At 49.4% G+C, this 26,194-nt stretch overlaps 1 protein-coding gene across 1 annotated transcript in view; it reads right to left on the bottom strand.

Annotated features, from left to right (window-relative positions):
* RYR2 (ryanodine receptor 2) overlaps positions 1-26,194 on the bottom strand; it is a 2,714,825-nt gene that overhangs the window by 120,571 nt on the left and 2,568,060 nt on the right. The window contains exon 96 of the mRNA XM_069234403.1: positions 15,734-15,794. Within this exon, the coding sequence (XP_069090504.1) occupies positions 15,734-15,794 (61 nt within the window). The remainder of the gene's footprint in view (positions 1-15,733; positions 15,795-26,194) is intronic.

Here is a 26,194-nt window from a genome sequence, read left to right as displayed (position 1 = left end):
GGAGCAGGTCTTGGCGATTCTGCCTCCTGAGGGCCTCGCAGGAGGAGATGGAGGAATGGACTCTGGTAAGTCAAATCTTAACTATTACATCCCCCACCCTACCTGCATGCCATAACGTACCCTCCCCCTCATCACTCCAACTCCTCACAAATGTCCCAATATCACAAACCACCCATCACAACACCAACACCAAAGCATGGGCACCCATCACCAAAGCATGGCCACTGAACATACCCATACACCCCATTAACCACAATCACACAAGGTCCCACACAAGAATGTAAGCACTGGGGTACACGGTCACCCACCCATTGCACACCATGGCACACACAGATGTAATAAACATCCTTTTATACCCCTGCAGGACCCCTACCCAAAGTCACCGGACAGGAGGGTCCACACATGTCCACACCACCAACAGAAGAGGCCCACAGTGATGACAGCACCTCTGTCCAACTGGATCTAGATGACCAGCCCGGCCCATCGGGGACCTCTGGACAGTCGGTTTCCCTCACACAGTCACAAGCCACTGCAGACCTTCCTCCCTCTGGAAACACCAGCACAGCACCCACCCAGCGGGCCCATACCTCTGTCCCCAGGACATGTCAATCAACAGTGTGTCCACCACTACAGGGAACACAGGCTAACCCACCACCCCAACAACAACAGGGACCTGGGGGCAGTGGTAGTGGGCACACGGTCCAGGGGACGGAGGCACAGGAACACAGGGGAACTGGGAGGGCTGCTGTGTGACAGGGGGAGGGCAGGCCAAGGGAACCCACTCTCCACGAGGCCCTCTCCTCCATCATGGGAGCCTACCACCACTCTCAGGAGACGATGGCAACGGTACTGGCAAAGTTTCAGTAGACCCAGTGGCTGCAGGAGGCACAGTATTTGGGCTTCAGGGAGGAACTCAGAACCATCAATTCCACCGTGGGCACCATCGTAGGGGTGCTGAAGAAAGTACTCAACACCAGGAGGGACACTTTGGCACAACTAGGGGCCCCTGACACTAGCATGGATGATGAACTGCCCACCACCTCCGCCGGCGCTAGTGGACAGGACGCCCCGCCACAGGACCACCACACCAGCACCCCACCCCCTGCAGAGGGATAAAGACAGAGAACGATGCCAAGACCCCCGCTAAGAAATGAAAACCACCCTGAATGTCATCTTTCTGTCCCACTTTGTCACCCTGTCCATCCTCAAACTGCCCCAGCTCCACTTCCTATGCCCATTTGGGCAATGCACCTGTGACACTAATAGACTGGACTCTGCCATGGACATTCCTCCACCATCCCCCCTCACCATTTTACATTGAGCACTTCAATAAACACCCTTGAAGCACAAAACAATCTGGATTCAGTCTGTGATTTTGAAATTGTGTATTAGCAATTATAGTGACAAAATGTTTTTTCAAATGTAATGTCAACATACCTATGTCACACAGCTCTAGTCCATGAGGAAACAAAGCAGATGTCACACAGTGGGACCCACATCTGTGAAATAGTAAGGGAAAGTGACAACTCAGTGACCATACACTGGTTGAAAACGACAGACAGTAAAGAGGTAGTAGTGTAAAAGTACATGTAGTAGGCAGGTCTGTACTCTTACCTGTGTCTCACTGGAAATATTGCAGGATCACTGAGTTCCAGTTGTCCATGTCTTCTTCTTCTGCTTCCTCGTCTTCACTGTCCGCAGGCTCTACAGCTGCAACAACACAGCCATCTGGACCATCCACCTGCACAAAAAGGCACCTGTCGTTGCAAAGCTAAGTTGTGAAGCATTCAGCAGGCCACGATGATCTGGCACACCTTCTTTGGCGAGTAGAATAGTGATCCACCTGTCATATGGAGGCACCGGAACCTGGCCCTCAGGAGTCCGAAGGTCCGTACTATAATCCGCCGAGTTCGCCCATGGGCCTCATTGTAGCGTTCCTCTGCCCTTGTCCTGGGATTCCTCACTGGGGCCAGTAGCCATGACAGGTTGGGGTAACCAGAGTCACCTGCAAATGGCGAGGGACAACTGTTAGACACACACTAACCTGTATGGATATCCCCAGACCCAGACAACCATTCCCACTGTCTTGCTTCCAGGTGCTCACCTTATAGCCACACACGGTGCCTCTGGAGTTGACCCATCACATAAGGGATGCTGCTATTCCGCAGGATGTAGGCGTCATGCACTGAGCCAGGGAACTTGGCATTCACATGGGAGATGTACTGGTCTGCCAAACACACCATCTGCACATTCATGGAATGATAACTCTTCCGGTTTCTGTACACCTGTTCACTCCTGCGCGGGGACCAAGGCCACATGTATCACATCAATGGCACCTATGATATGATGTTGGGGATATGTCCCAGGGCATAGAAATCACCTTTCACTGTAGGCCAATCCTCCACCTGAGGGCAAACGATGTAGCTCCGCATGTGTTTCAGCAGGGCAGACAACACTCTGAACAACATGTTGGAAAACATAGGCTGGAACATCCCTGATGCCATGGCCACTGTTGTTTGAAACTACCCACTTGCAAGGAAATGGAGTACTGACAGCACCTGCACTTGAGGGCGGATTCCTGTGGGATGGCGGATAGCTGACATCAGGTCTGGCTCCAGCTCGGTACACAGTTCATGGATTGTGGCATGGTCAAGCCTGTAGGTGATGATCACATGTCTTACCTCCATTGTCGACAGGTCCACCAGCGGTCTGTACACCGGAGGATGCCGCCATCTCCTCACATGTCCCAGCGGACGGTGCCTATGAAGGACAACAGCGAGCACAGAGTCAAACAACTTAGAGGTACGTACACACAGCTTACACAGAACACGAATCATAATCCGAAAAGTGGCCTGTATGTGTGTTGAGGCTAGGCATAGGTATGGGTGACGCAGTTAAAAATTAAGCCATGGGGGCCCCTGAAATGGCGGCTGCCTGACCTCTAAAGTCAGACAGTGGGATGTGAGGTAACTGCGCTGGCGCTGTACACCGTCGCGGTAGGCGGTCGAAGACCGCAGCGCAATGCTGCATTGGTTAACATTGGACCCAATGGGTCCCAGGAGCCAATGACGATGTACGCCGGCGGTGACGGTACGCACCGCCGCGGAAGTGACTGCCATTTTCTATCTGTTCAGTACGCCCGGCGGTGACGGTACGCACCGCCGCGGACGTGACTGCCATTTTCTATCTGTTCAATCACTCTATACCTGATCTTCGACAGGAGAGGAACTACACTGCAAGTGCTGCTGTGACCTCGGTCTGGAAGAGACAATGGCTCGAGTGTCTGGGGAAAGGGCCCCTGCCTTCACATCAGAGGAGTTGGAGAGACTCGTGGATGGGGTCCTCCCCCAGTACACGCTACTCTACGGTCCTCCAGACAAACAGGTAAGTACACTGGGAGCATGCTGTATGGGCTATGCCTGTGTGGAGTGGGGTGGATGAAAGATGGGGGGGGGGGGAGAATGAGGCGTGCATGAAACGACGATGAATGCATGTGCCACATGGCAAGGGTAGGGATGGGGGCCAATGACTGTGACGGTGCAGTTGGTAATAAAATTTCTCTGTACAAATCATGTAGGTCAGCGCCCACCAGAAAAAAGATGTTTGGCGTGCCATCGCCAACGACGTCCGGACCCTGGGGGTCTACCACAGACGGAGCACCCACTGCTGGAAAAGATGGGAGGACATTCCCGCTGGAGCAAGAAGACGGCGGAGGCTCAGCTGGGGATGGCCTCCCAACGTGGGAGGGGTGCCCGTCGCAACATGACCCCCCTGATGTTCAGGATCCTGGCGGTGGCGTACCCGGAGTTAGATGGGCGCTTGAGGGTATCACAGCAGCCACAAGGGGGGTGAGTACACTCTCATCCTGCTGATTTTGCGAGCAGTGGAGGTGTCTGGGTGGGAGGTGGGCTGTGGGTTTCCCTAGGCCAGGGCGAGTGTAGTAGGCAAGGCCCTTCCAAAAGGCAGGCCATGTGGAACCCCACCCCACCTCTGTAGAGTGCCAAGTACACCTAGTAATGCCCCTGTGTCATCCACATGTGCAGATGTCATCCATAGCCTTGTAGGCCATGTTCCAGGGATTGAACAGTGGAGCCCAAGAGCGCCGCATAGTGCAGTGGGCTTCTGTGTCTGTCGTGTCCGCCAATGGTAGCGGTAATGCACTCAACATGTCTTTCTTCTGTTGTCCCCCCCCTTTTTGTGGTCTCCCTGTTCTTGGGTGCATTAGCATCATCAGGCAGAGGAGCAGTGGCACCGGAGCAGGAGGGAGCTGCATCCCACATGGCCCTGGAGGGCGAGACAACAGACTCGGAGTTCACCAATGGGACGGAGGGCGAGGGGAGCTCCACGGCGGGGACAGGAGCTGACACCAGTGACACGGACTCGTCCGCTGATGGGAGCTCCCTTGTGGAAGCGGCACCATCTGTACCCCCCGCTTCTACAGGTACAGCGCCCACCAGCACCGCCCTCCCAGCAGCCCCTCAGCATTTGTTCTGTGCCCGCTCACCCAGGAGGGTGGGCATCACCTTCGCCCCAGGCACCTCAGGCCCTGCCACAGTCATCCCTGCTGCCCTCAGTGAGGAGGCCATTGACCTCCTCAGGTCCCTCATTGTTGGGCAGTCTACCATTTTGAAGGCCATCCAGGGTGTAGAAAGGCAGTTGCAACAAGCCAATGCATTCCTGGAGGGCATTCATTCTGGTCAGGCGGCCCTTCAGCGAGCCTTTCAGACTCTGGCCTCAGCATTGATGGCAGCCATTGTCCCCCGTCACTAGCCTCCCCCTCCAACTTCCTCCACCCAGACCCAATCCCCTGTATCCCAGCCTATCCGAAGCACACCTTCAGACCAGCATGCACACACGGCAACACACAAGGGAAGCTCAGGCAAACATAAGCACCACACATCCCACAGGCACTCACGCAAGCATCACACACATGCAGACACACCAACATCCATTGCCTCCACTGTGTCCCCTCCTCCTTGTCTCCCTCCTCCCCCCCAGTCTCGTCTACACTCACACCTGCATGCACTACATCTACAGCCACTACTGCCATCACCAGCACACTCACCACCACACCCCGCTCACGTGCAGTCACCACCCCCACTGCTATTCACACATCCCCTGTGTCCTCTCCCAGTGTGTCTGTGGCGCCACCTCCCAAGATACACAAACACAGGCACACACCCACCCAACAGCCATCCACCTCATGACAGTCTCCAGCGCATGCACCTTCACCCAAAGTCACAAAACGAACACCTCCTACAACCACAACCTCTTCCTCCACTCCCAAACCCCCTCCAGCTACCCGTCCCAGTGTCTCCCAAAAACTTTTCCTGTCCAACCTTGTCCTCTTTCCCACACCTCCCCCACCCCGTCCGTCTCCTAGGTCCCGAACTAGCACCTCAGCCACAACATCTCCGGGACCAGTGGTGCCTGTAGTCACCGGAATATGGAGTGCACCGGCCAGGGCAGCCAGTGTGGCACGGAGCCACAGTACGGACAGTCCGCCACCTGTCAAGCATCAGAAGTTGGCCAGTGCCCGGCGGGAGAGGGGGAAGACTCCAGCCACCAAAGCCGCTCCCAGGTGTCCCGGTGGGAGTGTGGAGTCAGCTGCGACACCTTCCAAGGTGGGGATGGGCCACAAACCTGGCAAGTCTGGGAAGAGCAGCACGGCGGAGAAGACCGCCATCATCCCCGCTGCCCAGGAGGCCACCGCCATCATCCCTGCTGCCCAGGAAGTCACCGCCATCATACCCGCTGCCCAGGAGGCCACCGCCAGCACCTGCCCTGCTGCCCTGGAGGCCACCACCATCATCCCCGCTGCCCAGGAGGCCACCGCCATCATCCCCGCAGCCCAGGAGGCCACCGCCAGAACCTGCCCTGCTGCCCAGGAGGCCACAGCCAGCACAAGCCCCGCTGGGCTAGAGAGGACCGCCAGCACAAGCACGGCCAGTACAAGCCCCGCTGGGCTAGAGAGGACCGCCAGCACAAGCCCCGCTGGGCTAGAGAGGACCGCCAGCAGATGAGTCATTGCAGAGGAACCCGCCGCCTCAAGCAATGCTGAACAGGGCACCACCGCCTCAAGCACCGCTGAACAGGGTACCGCCGCCTCAAACACCGCTGAACAGGGCACCGCCGCCTCAAGCACCGCTGAACAGGGCACCGGCGCCTCAGGCACCGCTGAACAGGGCACCGCCACATCAAGCACCGCTGAACAGGGCACCGCTGAACAAGGCACCGCCGCCTCAAACACCGCTGAACAGGGCACCGCCGCATCAGGCACCGCTGAACAGGGCATCGCCACCTCAAGCATCGCTGAACAGGGCACCGCCGCATCAAGCACCGCATAACAGGGCACCACCGCATCAAGCACCACTGAACAGGGCACCGCCGCATCAAGCACCGCTGGCCCATGAGCACCAAGGGCACTGCCGCTACTGAGTCCGTCACGAGCAGGATGAAGCACTCTGGGCACAAAGCCCCCTCCAGAGCCAGTGGAGACTGTCATCCACTACCTCTGTCTATAGCAGGATGAAGCACTTGGGGCACAAAGCCCCCTCCAGAACCAGTGGAGACTGTCATCCACTACCTCTGTCATTAGCAGGATGAAGCACTCTGGGCACAAAGCCCCCTCCCTTAGCAGGATGAAGCACTCTGGGCACAAAGCCCCCTCCAGAACCAGTGGAGACTGTCATCCACTACCTCTGTCCTTAGCAGGATGAAGCACTCTGGGCACAAAGCCCCCTCCAGAACAGTGGAGACTGTTATCCACTTGAGAGACTGTGGCTTTGCACTCCCCAGGATTGAATAGTGGGCAACCCACCCACTGTAGAGACTTGAGAGACTGTGGCTTTGCACTCCCCAGGATTGAACAGTGGGCCAACCACCCACTGTAGAGACTTGAGAGACTGTGGCTTTGCACTCCTAGGATTGAACAGTGGGCAAACCACCCACTGTAGAGACTTGAGAGACTGTGGCTTTGCACTCCCCAGGATGCAGCAGTGGGCAACCCACCCACTGTAGAGACTTGAGAGACTGTGGCTTTGCACTCCCCAGGATTGAACAGTGGGCATGTGGCCCCCTCGTGGATTTGGCGTCGTGCACTCAACTGGCTGAGGTGCCCCCCCTTTCCCTCCCCCTGAGGTGCCTGTTTTCTTGCTCTCTGATGCCCCTGCAGTGTTCTCTCCGTCATGGTCAGGGATCTTGTGTGGGCCTCGCCCATACCGTGATGGCCCTGTGTTCCACGGACTTCATTGGAGCAAAACCTGGACTACTAAGCTTGGTGTATATTTTGTTTATAGTGTATATATATATATATATTTGCGTACTTGATTTTAATATATTACAATGGTTACACTCATTTGCTTTTGTCTTTGCATTTTCCAGGGGGCGTTGGGGGGTGTAACTGTAATGTATCATGCTGTATTGGTGTGTGTGTTGTAGTGGGTGAGGGTGGGGGTGTTGCGTTTGTGTGTCCCTGTTTTTCTCCTCCCCTGTGTCGTAGGTGCGGTACTCACTGTTGTCTTCGCAGCCGGCGTTCGTGCTCCTAGTAGAGGAGCAGGAAGATAATGGCTGGCAGGATGTGCAACTTGGGTTCCATGGCGTCCGGATTCCTCGTGGGGTGTGCAGAGGTGAGCGTTTTCCCTTCGAAGTCCTGTTTCCGCCGTGTTTTTGTCAGCGGTGAATCCGCCCCGGAAAAGGTGGCGGATTGGTAGGTTGTGATACTGTGGGCGGTACTTTGTCTTCCGCCTGTCTGTTGGCGGTGACCGCCGCGCTGTTTGTTTGTACCGCTGTGGCGGTCGGAGTGTTATATTGCTGTCTTTGTTGGCGGTTCCGCCATGGTCGTGATTCCAATTTTTTTACCGCCGGCCTGTTGGCAGTCTTACCACCGCTTTAACACCGTCTACCAGGGTTGTAATGACCACCTAAGTGTTAGAATTCTAGATGGTACATTATGGGGGTCACGGGTATTACAAGTTTTCCCCCTGGGCTGGCGGGCGGTTGCTGAAAAACCGCCCGCCAGCCCAGGGGAAAACGACCTTCCCACGAGGATGCCGGCTCGTAATCGAGCCGGCGGAGTGGGAAGGTGCGACGGGTGCAGTGGCACCCGTCGCGTATTTCAGTGTCTGCAAGGCAGACACTGAAATACTTTGCGGGGCCCTCTTACGGGGGCCCCTGCCGTGCCCATGCCATTGGCATGGGCACGGCAGGGGCCCCCAGGGGCCCCACGACCCCCCCTACCGCCATCCTGTTCATGGCGGCTTTCCCGCCATGAACAGGATGGCGGTAGGGGGGGTCGGAATCCTCATGGCTGCGGAGCGCGCTCCGCAGCCATGGAGGATTCACACGAGCAGCGGAAAGTCGGCGGGAGACCGCTGACTTTCCGCTTCTGACCGCGGCTGAACCGCCGCGGTCAGAATGCTCGTTGGAGCACCGCCAGCCTGTTGGCGGTGCTCCCGTGGTCGGTGGCCCTGGCGGCCACCGGCCGCCAGGGTCAGAATGACCCTCTATATGTGCATAATAAGCCCCTTAATACAACTCCTATCGTGTTCCAGAAAACAATCAGATTATTTCCTTGTCCTCATGCAAAAAGACTGTGTTTGATTCAGAAGACATAATTCTAGAGGGTGCTTATGTTTCTAGTCAATGTGTAACAATTCGTTAAGAGGTTTTATTGAGAAGTAGTATTAATCATTCTTAATTTCTTACCAGGTAACCAGACGTCTTGAGGCCTAGTTAATTAGTCCATGCTTAAGTTATCCATGGTTACAATATGACAATGCTTAGAATCATAGTCTAGTAAAGATTAATATGATATAATTTTGATATTGTGTGTTTTAACCTTTTGCTTCCTACAGGTCTCCTTCCCAGCTGTTCCCTACCTAATCCCCTTTTCCCCACTTGGACTCTCTTTGACTCTGTGACATTCTATTCAGAGTATTGGAGCTGCCTTGTGGTGGACATGTTGGGAATGTGCGCAGACCCAGAGGATCTGGTGACTCTGACACCTGGTGTCTCACTCCACTACTTCCAGCACCTGCACGATGGCCAGCACCGGCAGCATCTCCACCGCAGACACTGCCGGAGGCACCGCCACCTGCTCCGCCATAATCACTGCCACATGCCCAGCTGTTGCCACTACATCGGACCTCAGCAGCATCCCCAGTGGGAAGCCATCCTAGGCTGCAGGAGATGGCCTGGACCCTGCACCCACCACTTGAAGAACCACCATCAGCACTGGCACTACCAGCAGTTTGCAGCCTAAGTTGCCGCAGGATGGATTCTGGCTCTGCCTCCATGGAGAATCATGCTACCTGTTCCCTGGACATCTAGTGCCTCAGACACTCAGGTGAGGGAATGTGAACTGCCACACCCTAGATGCAGCATCACTGGGCACAAAGCCCCCTCCAGAACCAGTGGAGATATGCATCCACTCACCCAATCCTTGGCAGGATGAAGCAGACTGGGGCACAAGGCCCCCTCCAGAACCAGTGGAGATATGCATCTACTCACCCAATCGTTGGCAGGATGAAGCAGAATGGGCACAAGGTCCCCTCCAGAACCAGTGGAGATATGCATCCACTCACCCAATCCTTGGCAGGATAAAGCAGAATGGGCACAAGGCCCCCTCCAGAACCAGTGGAGATATGCATCCACTCACCCAATCCTTGGCAGGATGAAGCAGACTGGGCACAAGGCCCTCTCCAGAACCAGTGAAGACATGCATCCACTCACCCATTCCTTGGCAGGATGACGCACACTGGGCACAAAGCCCCCTCCAGAATCAGTGGAAAACTGGCACCCACTTGAGAGACTGTGGCTTTACAATCCCCAGGAGCAAGCAGTGGGCAAACCACCCACTTGAGAGACTTGAGAGACTGTGGCTTTGCACTCCCCAGAATCAGACAGTGGGCAAACCACCCACTTGAGAGACTTGAGAGACTGTGGCTTTGCACTCCCCAGGACATCGCTGTGGGCATGTTGCCCACTCGAGGAGCTGTGGCGTAGTACCATCTTTCGGCTGAGGTGCCCCCCTCTTCCCCCGAGGTGCCTGTGTGTTTTCAACCAGATGCCCCTGCAGTGTTCTCTCCGTTTTGAGGCAGGAGTCAAGTGTGGGCTTCACCCATGTTTTTTAGGCCCACTGGTTCACGGACATTTGCAAAGGACAGTGAATGGCTCTCTGTACATATCGTAAATATTTGTATATACTGTTGTTTACAATTTCTAAATATCACTGATTTAACTCAATTCCTTTTGTACTTGCGTTCCTCCAGGGGTAACAGGGTTTAAATGTAATGTTCCTGCATATTTTTGTGTGTATGGTGTCGTGGGTGAGGGTGGGGGTGGCGGGGGCGGTGTTGCGTGTGTGTGTCACTCTCTTTTTCCTCCCCCCTCCTCTGTGTGCTAGGTGCAGTACTCACTGTGGTCGTCGCTGTCGCCTTCTTTGATATTCCTGGTGTATTAGCAGATACACCAGCATCGGCAGGACTTGTAGTTTGGGCTCCATGGTGTCCTGGTTCTTCGTTGAGTGTTGAAAGGTGAGTGGTTCCCCTTCTGTGTCCTGTTTCCGCTGTGCTTTTGATGTCATTGGTACCGCCCCATAAAAGCTGGCGGATTGGTGCCTTGTAATAGTGTGGGTGGTACATTGTCTTCTGCCTGTCTGTTGGCGGTGACCGCCGCAGTGTTTGTTGCTACCGCTTTGGCGGTTGGAGTGTTAAAGTGGCTGTCTATATTGGCAGTTTCCGTCGTGGTCGTGATCCCATTTTTTTTCCGCCGGCCTGTTGGCAGTATTACCGCCGCTTTATCACTGACCGCCAGGGTTGTAATGAGGGCCTCAGTGTGAAAATCACAATAGAGCCTCAAAGTTAAACAAAGAAGACACAAAAGATTAATGTGAAGATCCTTGTATAGTAACCTGCAAACAATCTGAAAGAATGTGTCAGAGGATGACACATAGAGGTGTTAGGTGTGACACTCATGCCAGAAAATTGATGGCTAGCGGATGTTGTTCTAATATGTATGGCTCAAATTGATACAGGGAAGTAGGAGGCAATTGTAAAAGGTGATGTCTTTCTAAGCACTGGAGAAATGTTCTGTTTTGTATAAAAAGGTAACCACGAAGCAGTATGCGCCCTTCATAGAACATTCACTACTAAAAGTATATTCCTCGAGCGAGAGACCTGTCTCAAGATTTCTTGCCAGAGCAAGATTTATTATTTCACGTTTCTCCAACTGTAAAAAACAAGATTTTGAGCATTACGACAAATTTGTAAGCAACATTAAATGGGCGCTGCTTCAGAGTGCGATGAACAGTACTAGTGGGGACCTAGAACTGTTTATGAATGCAACAGGAAGCTTCAATTAAGGTGCAGCAGTGAAAACGAAATTGTGTGCCACAGAATGAAATTGTGTGCCACAGAATGAAATTGTGTGCCACAGAATGGTCAGACTGGAGGAAGTGTAGTCCCTTCATAAATTTTCTCTGTTGTTGGTCACTATTTTAGAGACAGCGCCAGTTTGAGTTTACTTATTAGGCAAACAGAATATTATATTTTGATCAGACAGCTAAATATTATTGTAAAGCCAATTACACAGTATTTTAAGATTTCTGAGACCACTGTTTTAAAGTTAATATAATTTTCATTGCAATTTTGGTTCAGGATACTCAGAATTAAACTGCTGATACTGGCTCATTTTAAGATTAGCCTTTTCTGTAATTTGGTGAGTACCTCAGAGGTCAAAGCAATGCCCTACTGCCATATCCCTTGAGGCTCCATATTGAATAAAATATCATTGAGACCCATAGAATTTCGGACTCAGAGAGACTGTCTAAAGGTCATCGTACCCAGCCTATTGATCTTAATTAGGAGTGCCTGCCTGGCTTTCCTCTGCCATAGCCTCACCCAATGCTCATCAGTGACATTATGAGGCCCCAAAGAGATGAGCCTCGGCAGCTTGCTCCTGGGAAAAAGTCTGCTGTGCAAAATAATGAGCCTCCATATTCAGCTACAGAGTCTCTATGATGTAGGGCTGGAGGCTCTCCCAGCCACTGTGCTGGGCTTAGCAGTTAGGCAACAGGTGATAGGTGTTGTCATAATATAGATTATTTTATTATGTGGACATCCATGTCATGACGGACCTTGCTATAAGTTTAATGAAGGTACAAAATAATGGTGGTAATTTATGGCCTAGTGGTGGTACACATGGAATGATAGTACTCACCTCTGGAATAATGGTGGCTCTGAAATTATGCTTATATCGCTTGAAATAATAGTGGAGACAGTTCTTGGCATACCATGAGAATCCAATGAATAATCATGGTGAGACAACAGGGGTGAGATCTTTAGCTAGACAGCCTCACAACTTCTCAGCAGCCTTTGAGTGTCAGGACTAGGGTCAAGTTCCGGTTAATTTGTGCAATTATGGTTTGCTTTCAACCTTGACCAGCAAGTTGACTTTTGAAGGGAACATCCTTGTGACCATGACGTGCTGGGAATAGAAGCTGGACTTTTGCTTCAACTGCAATGTAAAACTTAGGTCTCTGGTCTCCTATTGCCTTTAAGTGAATTAGGACACACTTGTCACATGATTTGAGTCAGGACTGAAGTCCTAGCACTACAGACAAGGACTAGAGATACATCGTGTGGGTCCGTGACTGCCATCTGCCTCCTGCAGTTGTTTTTGGTGGGCACATTTTCCCTGGTATATTGTAGAAGAATGTTTGAAGTCATTGAAAGGCTGACATAATTGGAAGCAGAGCTCTGGATCTGTGGAGCCACACAGTGTACCCCACCAGGACATGGGAGCATTGCTGGAAAATTTCTCCAGATCAAATCTGAGGGTGAGGAATCTGCAGTTAGAAGTATACATCAAAGTATACATCAGAAAGTATAGTACTGGTCCTAGAAAATTAGGGTAATTCATGGCATAATGTTCATGATGATACCATTTTCTGAGTAATACTGTCCTACGAAAATAGTGGTATTCATTGACCTCTTGTTGGCATCCTTCGCATATTGGTGCTCCCCCTGGCATAACAATGGACATGGAACGATTGTGGCAATTTTTTATATATTGTCAGCGCAGATGTCAGTTTCTAACAATGTTTGATAAACTGAGGAACGTACATTCATGCATTTTACTCTTTTGATGGAAAACTACAGCACCAGGCTATGCACATTTTTGGACCATTCCTATGCAACCGCCCATAACATCATTTGTTCATCCATTCATTCCTCAAACAATTGTCATGCTCACATTCTCTCACTCACCCATCCCCGAAGCACATACACATTAACCAATTAATGAAAACGCCTTTGTAAAAAAAGCTGTTCTAGAAAAGCCAAAAGTATTTGCTGTCTCAAACACTCACACATATTTTGCATAAACATTTAGCATAACCTAATATAGCTCTTGAACATATGCAATCATGTCAACTAATGTAAGGCTGTTGTTCGATTTTGTCTATGGCCTTAGGAACTTGGGACTGCTGGAAAAAAATACAGGAAGGCAGGTCAACTTGCGTCTGTGGAATGGTCATCAAACTATGTAGATTTACAAACATTTTGTGCTGGGTTTGCATCACAAAAGTAAGCACAAAGGGGCATATTTATACTCCGTTTGCGCCGAATTTGCGTCGTTTTTTTCGACGCAAATTCGACGCAAAACTAACTCCATATTTATACTTTGGCGTTAGACGCGTCTAGCGCCAAAGTTCATGGAGTTAGCGTCATTTTTTTGCGTGAACACCTTCCTTGCGTTAATGATATGCAAGGTAGGCGTTCCCGTCTTAAAAAATGACTCCGATGCATATGCGTCGTATTTATACTCCCGGGCAAAAATGACGCCCAGGAGTGGGCGGGACTAAAAAACCCGCATTAGCGCCGGATTTTAGCGCCTGGGTCAGGGCAGGCGTTAAGGGACCTGTGGGCTCAGAATGAGCCCAGAGGTGCCCTCCCCTGCCCCCAGGGACAACCCCTGCCACCCTTGCCCACCCCAGGAGGACACCCAAGGATGGAGGGACCCACCCCAGGGACATTAAGGTAAGTTCAGGTAAGTTTTTTTTTTTTTTTTTTTTGTGGCATAGGGGGGCCTGATTTGTGCCCCCCTACATGCCACTATGCCCAATGACCATGCCCAGGGGACAGAAGTCCCCTGGGCATGGCCATTGGGCAAGGGGGCATGACTCCTATCTTTGCTAAGACAGGAGTCATTTCAATGGGGGTTGGGCGTCGTAAAAAAATGGCGCAAATCGGGTTGAGGCGATTTTTTTGCCTCAGCCTGACTTGCACCATTTGTGGACGCCCATACGTCATTTTCCCCCTACACCGGCGCTGCCTGGTGTACGTCGTTTTTTTTAACGCACACCAGACAGCGCCGGCGGCTAACGCCGGCTAACGTCATTCAATAAATACGGCGCCCGCATGGCGCTTCAGAATGGCGTTAGCCGGCGCTAATTTTTTTGGCGCAAAACTGCGTTAGCGCAGTTTTGCGTCAAAAAGTATAAATATGGCCCAAAATGTTTTTATCTAATTACTTACCAGTGTGAAACTTGTTTTGCACTGGAAAGTAGCACAAGGAAGCACAAAGCACTCCTTTGCATTACATAGTGCGAAACGGGCATTACATGGATGGTACATGGGCATTCCTATGCAACCACCCATGCTTTTTTATGCAAAACCTTATCTACAAACAATAGTAGACAGGGTTTTGCGCCAAAAAATAATGTCATTTGAAAGGAGGTGCTAAAAAGAGAAATGTTTTTGTTTCTCCTTTATTTTCCAACTTTGCATGTGTGCTGCACTGTACAGCACACTACAAAGTAGGAAACGTTTCAAGTCTAAGCATGCTATTTTCACGGAGGTCAATTAGGGGGTGCCAGCTGCGACCCCTGGCTTGTTCTTTGTGACCCCTGGCACTGCCATTGCGACCCCTAGCTTCAGAGGTGGCAAATTCATCGCCAGGAAGACAGTTGCAGCTCGTCCTTATGGGCGCCAGTTTGGACTTTGCTCTCTTTGTTTTCTTTTATTACACTAATGGTGAATTATAATGTATTATTCACTATTAGTGTAATAAAAACGTGAATATGTCCTTCCATGGCAGCTAAGGTCAGTAAAAATGCTTTGAAATGTAAGTTGTGTGCATTCTTGTGGGTAGGAGTGTGTTTATGTGAGAAAGTGTATCTAAATACGAATTTGTGTATTTGTACTTATGTGTCTGTGAGTGAAAGTGGAGGTCAAAGGGCGTGTGATGTCACTTCCACTACCCCTGGTATTTTGGTGAATTGATGTCCATGAGTATTTTGTACTGGAAGGGTACACTTCCAGTACAACACTACTGCTAGACTCACGCACACACTCTTGAGAGTGGCGCAAAGGTGAGTGTGTGGCGCTCGCAAGCAAAATTCCTCACCGACACTAGAGAGCGCAGAGGTGAATGCCATATCTCTGTAGATATAGTGCTCTCCTGCTCTCTCCCTGTCACACAACGCAGCGTAACATTTTTGGCTGTTCCGCTGCGTTGCATGACAGTTTTGTAAATATGGGCCTATGTATCTTAACGCTGAAACGTTAGAAAACCCCACATATATCGGAGTAGTTTTGCCTGAGGTCATGCTCTTAAATGATATATGTGCTCAGCTGTCCAAGAGACCCCTAATGTTAAAGTACAGCACATAAAACAGTCACATTACTTAAAAACAAATGGTTACATGCCATGTGTAAAGAATTCAGCTTACGTTGTCTGTAAACACAACTCCTAGTTTCCACATCTGATATTTTACGTCAATGGAATTAAGCCTGCAAAGGTAAAAAGGAATACTTTTAAAGACATCTCTCAGCTACTCCAAGTTATTAAAAAACGACAACCCACAATTTCAAAACTTGATTGTTCCATGTACAAATAACTTTTATGGCTGTCATTTGAATTATATACAAGAAAGGTGAGCAAAATTAATCACATATTCATACATAAGGAGATCATGTTTAAAAAACAAAACAGGTCCACGATGGTTATGCCACCGCATGCTGAATTGCGCCTTATGTGTCTACAATGTGCTAATTCCACTAATATGGCACTTAGCATTAAAAAAATATTGCATCGGTATGTTCTATTTAGCCCATGTCGTTTTGCGGTCATCAGTTTAGAGTTACATAAGCATTTGTAACGTACAGGCTTATAAGAAAGCTTTCAGAGTAAGATCAAGTAACCATGATTGCACACAATGCGTTGAATGGCATCAAGGAACAGACATTTTAATGTGCAGTTACCAAAATCATCATATTAAGTCTAGATGGCTGCTTTGCAGGTGCTTTTCCAATGAGAAGAACTGTTCATCCCTTGAAATGCACGTTATATGAAGTAAAATGCAATCTACTGAGTGACCAAATGCTAAATCAGTGTATATGTGCACTTGAAAGAGGGTGTAAAATCTAGGACCAATAGCCATAATTTACACTGAACACAACAGCAAGGAGGAATACTTAACAATTGCAATCAAAGCAAGACGTGCACTACCTAGAACTGTGATTTTAATAATTTAAGAATATGGAATGCCTAACCTTCCAGAAATCTTGGTTCTGCGCTACATCTTCAAGCACCAGAGGACACTAAAATCGTTTTTTTCCACCAGAGGGCTTTAACTAACCGATCCAAACATTCGGGGACTAATATCGCATTGCCAAGGTTCTCCGATATGTGCACGTGTTTATCAAGTTGGTTCTTCTCAATTGCGTAGACAGATATGTAACTGAAAACTCCTTTACATATGTTAGCTACAGGATGCCAGAAGAGCGGCTACTCACATTACTTTATTAATAGTCTTCAAGTTGAATATTCCTGTTTTAACTTTGTGACAGTGAGAAAAGGAGCACCTTTACAAAAGTGAAAATCTGGTTATCCGCTTCTCCAAAAAACTTGATTTCATGTCATATTTGCAAAATACAAGCCATTTCAGGCAAATTAGGCAAAAATGTCCCTTTAAAAATGCCACAGAATTAATGATTGTGTGGCAGAGCTTCTAGTCTACTGCCCTGCACATGATACTGACTTGATACATGTTGACAGTAAGAGCAGGGAGAAAAGCCTTGTAAAGTTGCAAGATTTCAAGATACTCAGTAATAGAGGAAAAATTTATATATAAAAAAATATATTTTATTTTTATAAATACAATTATTACTATTACTAGTAGTGTTATAAGTAGTAGTGATATTAGTTATAGGATTATGAGAGTAGTGGTAGGGAATATTGGTCAGGGGTGCAGAGAGAGCCTAGCCTATTGGAGCGCTGCAATGTACTGTCAGCGTTCTGTAAATTCCCACTGGTGTGGTACAGCTGAAAGGTGTGTACCAGAGGTAGGCCTGTTGATGTGTAAGACCATTGTCTGGGCTTTTTGCTAGGATGGGTCATTACAATCATGGAAGATGGCAGACCTAGAGGGGTTTAAAAGAGATTAGCACTGGGAATGATTCCTCTGGTTTCTAGAGGTGAGCAATACGCTCTCATGCCTTCAAAGTGAGGGTTTCACAGTTCTGCTACTGCTCCTGAACCACACAGAAATATATGACTGATCATCTATTGACTTCAGAGAAGCTTGGAGGGTTGACATTCAGGGAGAGGCTCATTTTGGTCAACTTGCAGTTGGAGCATCAGACTCTCGATAGATTTTGGTGACCTGCTCAGCGAGCTGGAAGGAGTTTGTTTTGTTTTTTCTCCATGCTATTTTCAGCAATGAGAAACTGTTTTGTCATGAATGTACAACACCTTTCCATACAGCTTTTCAGGAAATGCATTCTTTGAATCTGGACCAGTCCAGAATGGAGGCATTGTGACACTTCCAAATTATTAATAGATTGCTACAAGCCAGTGGTGAATTTTTGTAACTATGGGGACAATGTGGTGTTAGAATGCTTTTGTAATAAAATGAAGAAAATAATATATAGGAAAGGTTTTGCTCATTTAATATATATGTAATACAGTAATGTTTTGTATTATATTATACTTGCATTTATATATTGTCATGTCTTGGCCCTGACATGGCACTGCTAATGCAGATGTTACTAATGAAATTATTAATGAATATTCATGTATGTTGAGTGTTGAATTTGTGTAGAAAATGTACCAACTTAGAGAAAAATAATGCACGCATTTGAAGGTGTGCCCACATGAATGGCCGCCAATGTTCACAAAGTGTACTTATTAATGGCTTATTAATATGAAATGTCAAGCCTATGGTTGATTAATGTAGTAATATGTCATATTAAGGGTTATGCATTATGTATTAGCTGTATTAATTGTAAGCCTTAATTTAGTGAGGTCTTGGCCTAGTTGCACGACCTAATCTCAAGCTGCATACCTTAGGAGTTTAATAAAATGGATGCTTAGAGAAATTAATTGTGATTTTCCACTGTACTGTCCATGTGCTCGTAGCTAAAAGTCTTTCTCATGAGAATTGCTTGCTAGAAGATCATGTACTTGCTAGTGCAACAATGTTTAATGTAATGTGTGTAACATTGACTTTCCCAGGAGAAGGCAATAAACTCACTTACTGGAGTATAAGCTGCAACAATATTGATACCTGATGAGCCGAATGACGGGAGTCGGATGAAAGGAGCCAATCATCAACATGTGAACCATGTAGTAGAAGAACTTTAGATTAAGAGTTTTAGTTTCATTGGCCTAACTGTGAACATGCGATTCCCTGACCAATTAGGATGTGGGAAGTAGTTTTAGAAAATCTAACTTAGCCAGACTGCACTGAGAGAGGACAGGCCATTTTGCCAATTTTTCCATCTTGAGCAGAGACGCGCTTAACTTTACTGCTTTTCTGAACTTTGATGCTCAATCCTGATGCCTAGCTGACTGAACTGATGTCCTGTAGACGAAGATTGTTACAGCTTGCTGAACCCTATTGAGGACAGATATACATTGATATTACTGAATGCTATGTCTATTTGCTTTTGTTTCTAGATACCAACCACTAATTTTGGTAGAGCCATAGTTAGATGTTTTTCCACATTTGTGTTGACTAAATTGTTTTGCATGAAGCCCAACCATGCAATGCTAATGTAATGTTAGTTAGGGTTCTCACTGATGAAGCTCGCTACATGAAATAACAGCTGATGTCTTTTCTTTGCTGAATCTCAATGTATGTTATGTCGTTTGCACAGTTATTCTGGCTAATAATTTGTACTGTTACTTTGGAATGTGTAGTAGCTAAAGCTTTGATTAGATTTCAATTCTTTCGCCACCTTGGACAGCCAGTATTTTTTCTGTATGTTTATCATTTGTTTTTGAGTTAAGCTACGTGACATTAGCATTGTTACCATAGGGAGATAAACATTCTAACTTTTACATAACGATGTTGTTATTCATGACTGCAAGGTCATAGTGTGTGGAATTACTGACTCCTATTGATTAATAATTTTATTGATTGTTATTGGTTATTGATCTGTATCTGTACGAGATATATGGTGGGAAAACCTCGAAGCGAGTCAAAAGGTTAATCGGCTTATACGCGTCTCCCTTGTACGTTTCCTTAATAAGGTCTAATGCGCTAGCAGAGATTGATGGTTTGTCTCCTTAAGAGTCCATCATAGATACCCGGTACAGGTTTGTCTCCTAAAGAGCCCATCATACAGTCCAAAAAAGAGGTAGCAGAGTGTTTGACCTCGGAGATTTTAAACAAGAAATAACAGGTGTCCCCCAGAGATGATAGTAAGTTAAGGGTTAATACCCTAGAAAGAGAAAAATAGTTCACAGATTGGGTGAAATTGGTGAAAGTTTGGATTCTTCTAGATTTGATAAAACAAACTGGAAAGGAAATATGCCCCTAAGTACTTAAAATGACTTTTTCCAGAATCTTGGAGCTTGCCAATGATTATTTGAGGATGTTCTCGGCATTCTAGGGACCGTCTGAATAAAGTAGGTTTTGCACTTGCACAGCCTATGCAACTCGCAGGTGAACTGTGATGTTTGTGAGGGTTTGGGGAGTTTGTGTATTCCAAATGAAGTTATAGAAGGAGTGTGCGTGCTCTGAAGTGTGAGAGTAGGGAAGTCTTTGAACTTCACATGTGTGTGGCACTTTGTGCTCAAAAGTTGTCCTGTTGGTTGTTGGTATTCAGACCCTGCTTGAACTAAGACTCCGGAGTGTATTGAAAAGTGTATGAGACACTTGGTTTTTGTTGTAATTTGTCTGGTTCAATAGGTCGATCAGGCGTGGTCGACAAGTCAGAGTGTGGGTCAAAGTGAGTTAAGAATTTTTTGACTGAGATCTGGTGAGTCCTTTGTGCACCAGGGCAGACCAACTGATCAGTTGAGAGTGAAATTGGCGGGTCGAATTTTGCTTGCGAATCAGGGAAACTGAGAAAGAAGGAGTAGCTGCTAGAGTGAAATGCCATCAGTGAAAAATCTGTAAAGTTTCTGAAGCGATTGTGTTACCTTACCTGTAGTAAATGGACAAATTGGGTTTTGATTTTGTTTAGTGCTCGCAATAAATTGCATTAGTTTAGAGTGAATATGAGTTTGGGAGCACAAACTGCAAGACTTTGTCAGCCACAGTACGTGTGAGTGTGACATAATTGGAGCCGCAATGGGATAGGTTAGTTAGTGAGAAGTGTTACGCACGGATTGGCAGCCGTCACGGAAGTGCAATTGGCTGAGAAGGTGGGTGAAGAGAATTCTGGGATTAAAAGTCACTTCCTGATTTGATTTAGAATGACATAAATGTCGCAAAAATTTAATTTTTCAAATCTCCAAAGAGTGCTTTAAGGGGAGATACGTACATTACGACGAGTATAGGGGATATTGCACTGCCAAAAGGTACACCAGCTTACATTGTAATCAATGAAAAGGGTGTTGCGCCATGTCTTTGGTTAAAGCAATGGTGCAAAGTGACAGAGAAGGATGGGAGTTTAGGGTTTCCTGCCCATGGAACATTTAATTTGAGAAGCTGAGAGCATCTGAGGAGGGTGCTGTATGATCTGAAACCCCCTCCGTGACCAGCACAGTTCGAGGCATTGGCAATCTGGGAATCATTAGCCAGACAACAACAGCAACAGAAATTTGAGAAGAGAATGAGAAAAGCAGAAAAGACACTAGCGGAGGCTAGATGGGACAGTGATCGGAGACTTTGGAGAACCAAGACTTTACACGGGATTAAGTTATTCCCAGAAATTACACAAGGCAGAGAGAGAGGGGGAAGGAAAGCTACCAGGAATATACAGGAGCCCGTCCGAGAGTAGGGAGGGGAGACCAAGGTAGTCTAGAGGATCATTGACATTTGAGGAAGAGTAAGCGATGATGAGTTTATTTTGCAGTTATTGAGAAATCGTCCTCCACCATATGCAGCATAAGAGAGTGGACCGAGCACTAGTATTAAACCCACAGCTCTGACCCAGGTTAACACAACAATGAGGCCAGTACAGGTTAATCCGAGTATGACACAGAGATCAATGCAGAGTAGTCGTAATTCGCTTATTACTCCAGTAGCACAAAACCAGGTGCCACAGCCGAGTGTCCCGAGAATTTACCCTGCTGTACCTATAGTGGAAACTGCCACAAACTTATTAGTGTCTACAGGACAGGTTTTCCCAAAAAAGACATTGGTTCAGACAGAGGAAACTCCACTTTTACTGTCTTTAGTGCAGCCACAAGTACTGCCAAGATACACACCAATAACAGGGACCCAGACAGATATGTTCGTACTGATGAGCCAGAATATGGGAACTACACAGAATTTGAGTGTTAGACCAAGTTCAGATGCTTTGTCTCTAACTGTCACCATTGGTCCGATTGTACCTTTGTTCGCACAAGAGAAAAACAGTGCATATGGACAGGGAGTACTGAGTCAAATTTCAATGAGGGGAGGGCTTAATGAGAATATCCGAGTAGTCTCTGCTGCGGGAGAGACATTTGACGGATCAAGATCATTGCTAGACCTTAGTCCATTCGGAGTTCAGAGCCTGAAATTACTGACACCGCATTCCCCGAATGCAGTGGTACAACAGGTGCCACATGCCCAGGCCAACAATATTTTGTTGCAGGGTTTGACAGCCCAACAATTGACTGAATGGTTAGACAAGCTGAATACCCCACAGAGTGCTCCTAAGGGGGAGGAGTACTTGAACTATATGAGACTAGGTATGGAAGCGGGTGAGGTGATTGAAGGGACTATGGGTGTGAACAGATTAGAGTCCTACACAGAAGCAGAATTTAGATATTTGTGCCCGAAAATGACAAGGGAAGTGAGCAATGTGCATCAGAAACGAGCAGATCTGGCAGAGAAGTACGGCATAGAAATAGAGAAGACTGAGCATTTGAAAAGGAGTTACAGATTAGATTTTGACGCAAAAGACTGAACACATGAGATCTACAGGGAGGAAGGCACATCTTCGGGAGTTACTCCAAAGTGTCCAGGCATGGGGAGCCTTAGACAAGTGGGAAGGCAGATGGGCAAAGAAAAGAGAAAAAAGGAAATGGGATTCCACGTAACAGACAGCAAATGTGCAGCAGGGCAAGGATCCAGTGAAAATCTTACCAAGGAGAGAGATTCCAGGAGGGAATTTTGTTCATGTCCCTTGGAGCAGAAGTGACATTCTGTCCTTTACAAATGACTATCCCAGGTGGAGAGAGAAGCCAGTAGAATGGTATTAGCAGACAGACAGGTTTGTGAATCCTGCAAAATGCCTTTGGGAAGACTTCAAATCAAATCAAATCATTAACATTTATAAAGCGCGCTACTCACCCGTGCGGGTCTCAAGGCGCTAGGGGAAAAAGGGGGGTTATCGCTGCTCGAACAGCCAGGTCTTTAGGAGTCTCCGGAAAGCGGAGTGGTCCTGGGTGGTCCTGAGGCTGGTGGGGAGGGAGTTCCAGGTCTTGGCCGCCAGGAAGGAGAAAGATCTCCCACCCGCTGTGGAGCGGCGGATGCGAGGGACAGCAGGGAGTGCGAGGCCAGAGGAGCGGAGGAGGCGGGTGGGGAAGTAGAAGCTGAGGCATCTGTTGAGGTATTCCGGTCCCTTGTCGTGGAGGGCTTTGTGTGCGTGGGTGAGAAGTCGGAAGGTGATCCTTTTGCTGACTGGGAGCCAATGCAGGTGTCTCAGGTGTGCGGAGATGTGGCTGCTGCGGGGTATGTCGAGGATGAGGTGGGCCGAGGCGTTTTGAATGCGTTGCAGGCGATTTTGGAGATTGGCTGTGGTCCCGGTGTAGAGGGTGTTGCCGTAGTCCAGGCGGCTCGTGACGAGGGCGTGGGTTACGGTTTTTCTGGTGTCGGCGGGGATCCAGCGGAAGATCTTGCGGAGCATGCGGAGGGTGAGGAAGCAGGCGGAGGACACGGCGTTGACTTGCTTGGTCATGGTGAGAAGAGGGTCCAAGATGAAGCCGAGGTTGCGGGCGTGGTCTGTGGGGGTCGGTGCGGTGCCGAGGGCCGTGGGCCACCAGAAGTCGTCCCAGGCGGACGGGGTGTTGCCGAGGATGAGGACTTCCGTTTTTTCAGAGTTCAGCTTTAGGTGGCTGAGCCTCATCCAATCTGCGACGTCCTTCATACCCTCTTGTAGGTTGGTCTTGGCGCTGGCGGGGTCCTTGGTGAGGGAGAGTATAAGTTGGGTGTCGTAGGAGGTGATGATGATGTCGTGCTTGCGTACGATGTTGGCGAGGGGGCTCATGTAGACATTGAAGAGTGTCAGGCTGAGTGGTGAGCCTTGGGGTACGCCGCAGATGATCTAGGTGGGTTCTGAGCGAAACGGACGGAGGTAAACTCTTTGGGAACGGTTTGAGAGGAAGGAGGCGATCCAGTCCAGGGCCTGGCCTTGGATTCCGGTGGAGCGGAGGCGGGTGATTAGGGTGCGGTGACAGACGGTGTCAAAGGCAGCCGAGAGGTCGAGCAGAATGAGGGTGACTGTTTCACCGTTGTCCATCAGGGTTCTGATGTCGTCAGTGACTGAGATGAGGGCGGTTTCAGTGCTGTGGTTGGTTCGGAATCCGGTTTGTGAGGGGTCGAGCAGGTTGTTGTCTTCCAGGAAGGTGGTCAGCTGTTTGTTGACGGTCTTCTCTATTACTTTGGCTGGGAAAGGCAGAAGAGAGATGGGGCGGAAGTTTTTCAGGTCGCTCGGTCAGCCGTAGGTTTCTTTAGTAGGGCGTTGACTTTGGCGTGTTTCCAGCATTCGGGGAAGGTAGCAGAAGAAAAAGAAGAGTTGCTGACGGTCTGGAGGTGCGGGGCGATGATGTCGTCGGCTTTGTTAAAGATGAAGTGCGGGCAGGGGTCCGAAGGGGCGCCGGAGTGGATAGAGTTCATGATGGATTTGGTTTCTTCCGTGTGGATGGGGGACCAGTTGTTGAGGGTGATGGCCGTGGATGCCGGGTCGGTGGTGTTTGGTTGGGTCTGGTGTCCGAAGCTGTCGTGGAGGTCGCTAATCTTGCGATGGAAGAAAGTGGCGAGGGATTCGCACAGATCCTGTGAGGGCGTGACGCCGTTGGCGTTGGCGCTGGGGTTGGAGAACTCCTTGACGATGCTGAAGAGTTCTCTGCTGTTGTGTCTGTTTTTGTCCAGTCTGTCGGTGAAGAAGTTCCTTTTGGCAGCGCGGATCAGGTGGTGGTGTTCGCAGGTAGCGTTCTTGAGGGCGGTCATGTTGTCAGCGGTGCGGTCCTTGCGCCAGGCTTTCTCAAGGGCGCAACAAGTTTTCTTTGATTCTTTGAGGGTGTCAGAGAACCAGAGAGGTTTTTTGGTGTTGGTCTGTCGATGCGTGCGTTTGAGGGGAGCAAGGATGTCTGCGCAGTTGGAGATCCAGTTTGTGAGGTTGAGGGCTGCATCGTTGGGGTCGGTGGTGAGGGTGGGTTGGTTGGCGGCGAGTGCGGAGAAGAGTTGCTCTTCGGGGATCTTGTTCCACTGTCGACGAGGGATGGGTTGGGTGCGGAGGTGGCGGGTCTCGCGTCGGAATGTGAAGTGGACGCAGCTGTGCTCGGTCCAGTGTAGGGCGGAGGCGTGGCTGAAGAAGACGTGTTTGCTGGCGGAGAAGATGGGGTCAAGCGTGTGTCCGGCGATGTGGGTGGCGGTGTTCACCAGTTGTTTGAGGCCGAGGTTGGCGAGGTTGTCGAGCATGGTGGTGGTGTTGGGGTCGTTGTTTTGTTCCAGATGGAAGTTGAGGTCACCTAGGAGGATGTAGTCCGGCGAGGCGAGGGCGTGCGGGGAGATGAAGTCGGCGATGGCGTCGCTGAAAGGGGCGCGTGGCCCGGGAGGACGGTAGATGAGGGATCCTCTGAGGGTGGTCCTCGGATCGGTGCGAATCTGAAAATGCAGGTGTTCAGCGGCGAGAGGGGTGTCTTCGGTGGAGGTGGTGACGCTGATGGAGTCTTTGAAGACGATGGCGATACCTCCTCCTACCTGGTTGGTGCGGTCTTTTCTGGAGATCTTGTAGCCTTCAGGGATGGCAGTGGCGATGTCAGGGGCCGAGGAGGCGTTCATCCACGTCTCCGTGATGAAGGCGACGTCCGGTGCTATGGAGTCCAGGAGGTCCCAGAGTTCAACGGCGTGTTTGTGGACGGAGCGAGCGTTGACTAGGATGCACTTGAGGTGGTTGATGGTGCGTGGGCTTGTGGTCGTGGTTGTTGCATGGTGGAAGATGCGTTTGCAGGAGTTGCAGGCGAAGGGTCCATGGGTGCGTTTGGGGTGAGCTTGGAAGCAAGTGTTGGAGCGTCCTGTGTTGAGGGCGTGGAGGGTGGTGGGGTCGTAGCGGGTCAGCGGGGCTTGGGAGAGCTGGGGACCAGGGGTCGTGGCGCTGGGCGTGGGACAGGCGCGGACGGGCGCAGACGGGCTTGCCTCTGGTGCGCCAGCGGCGCGGTCGCGCAGCGGCCGCCATATGAGGTGGGGGGGAGGGGTCAGGTGGGGGCGAATGGGAGCTGGGGGCGGGGCGTGCAGGAGGTCGCGGCGGGAAAGCGCGAGGGAGGGGGGACAGGTAGAGTGAGAAGAGCTGGGGGAGGGGGGTTTAAGGGTGGAGGGGGGTGAGTGTTAGGAGGTTTAGGAGATAAGGGAGAAAGATAGGAGTAGGGTTGAGAAGACAGGGGAGGGGGGTTGTAGAGGTGGGTGAGGGTGAGAGGTAGAGTGAGAGGATAGGAAGATAGGTAATAGAGGGGGTGAGGGAGGGGGGAGAGATAGAGAAATAGATAGAGAAAATGGATAGATAGGGAAATCGATAGATAGGGAAATAGA

The sequence above is a fragment of the Pleurodeles waltl genome, chromosome 5 (assembly GCF_031143425.1).
Source record: "Pleurodeles waltl isolate 20211129_DDA chromosome 5, aPleWal1.hap1.20221129, whole genome shotgun sequence".
NCBI classification, from domain to species: domain Eukaryota; kingdom Metazoa; phylum Chordata; class Amphibia; order Caudata; family Salamandridae; genus Pleurodeles; species Pleurodeles waltl.
The sequence above is the reverse complement of the archived record's forward strand: the minus strand, read 5'-3'. Positions and strand labels throughout refer to the sequence as shown.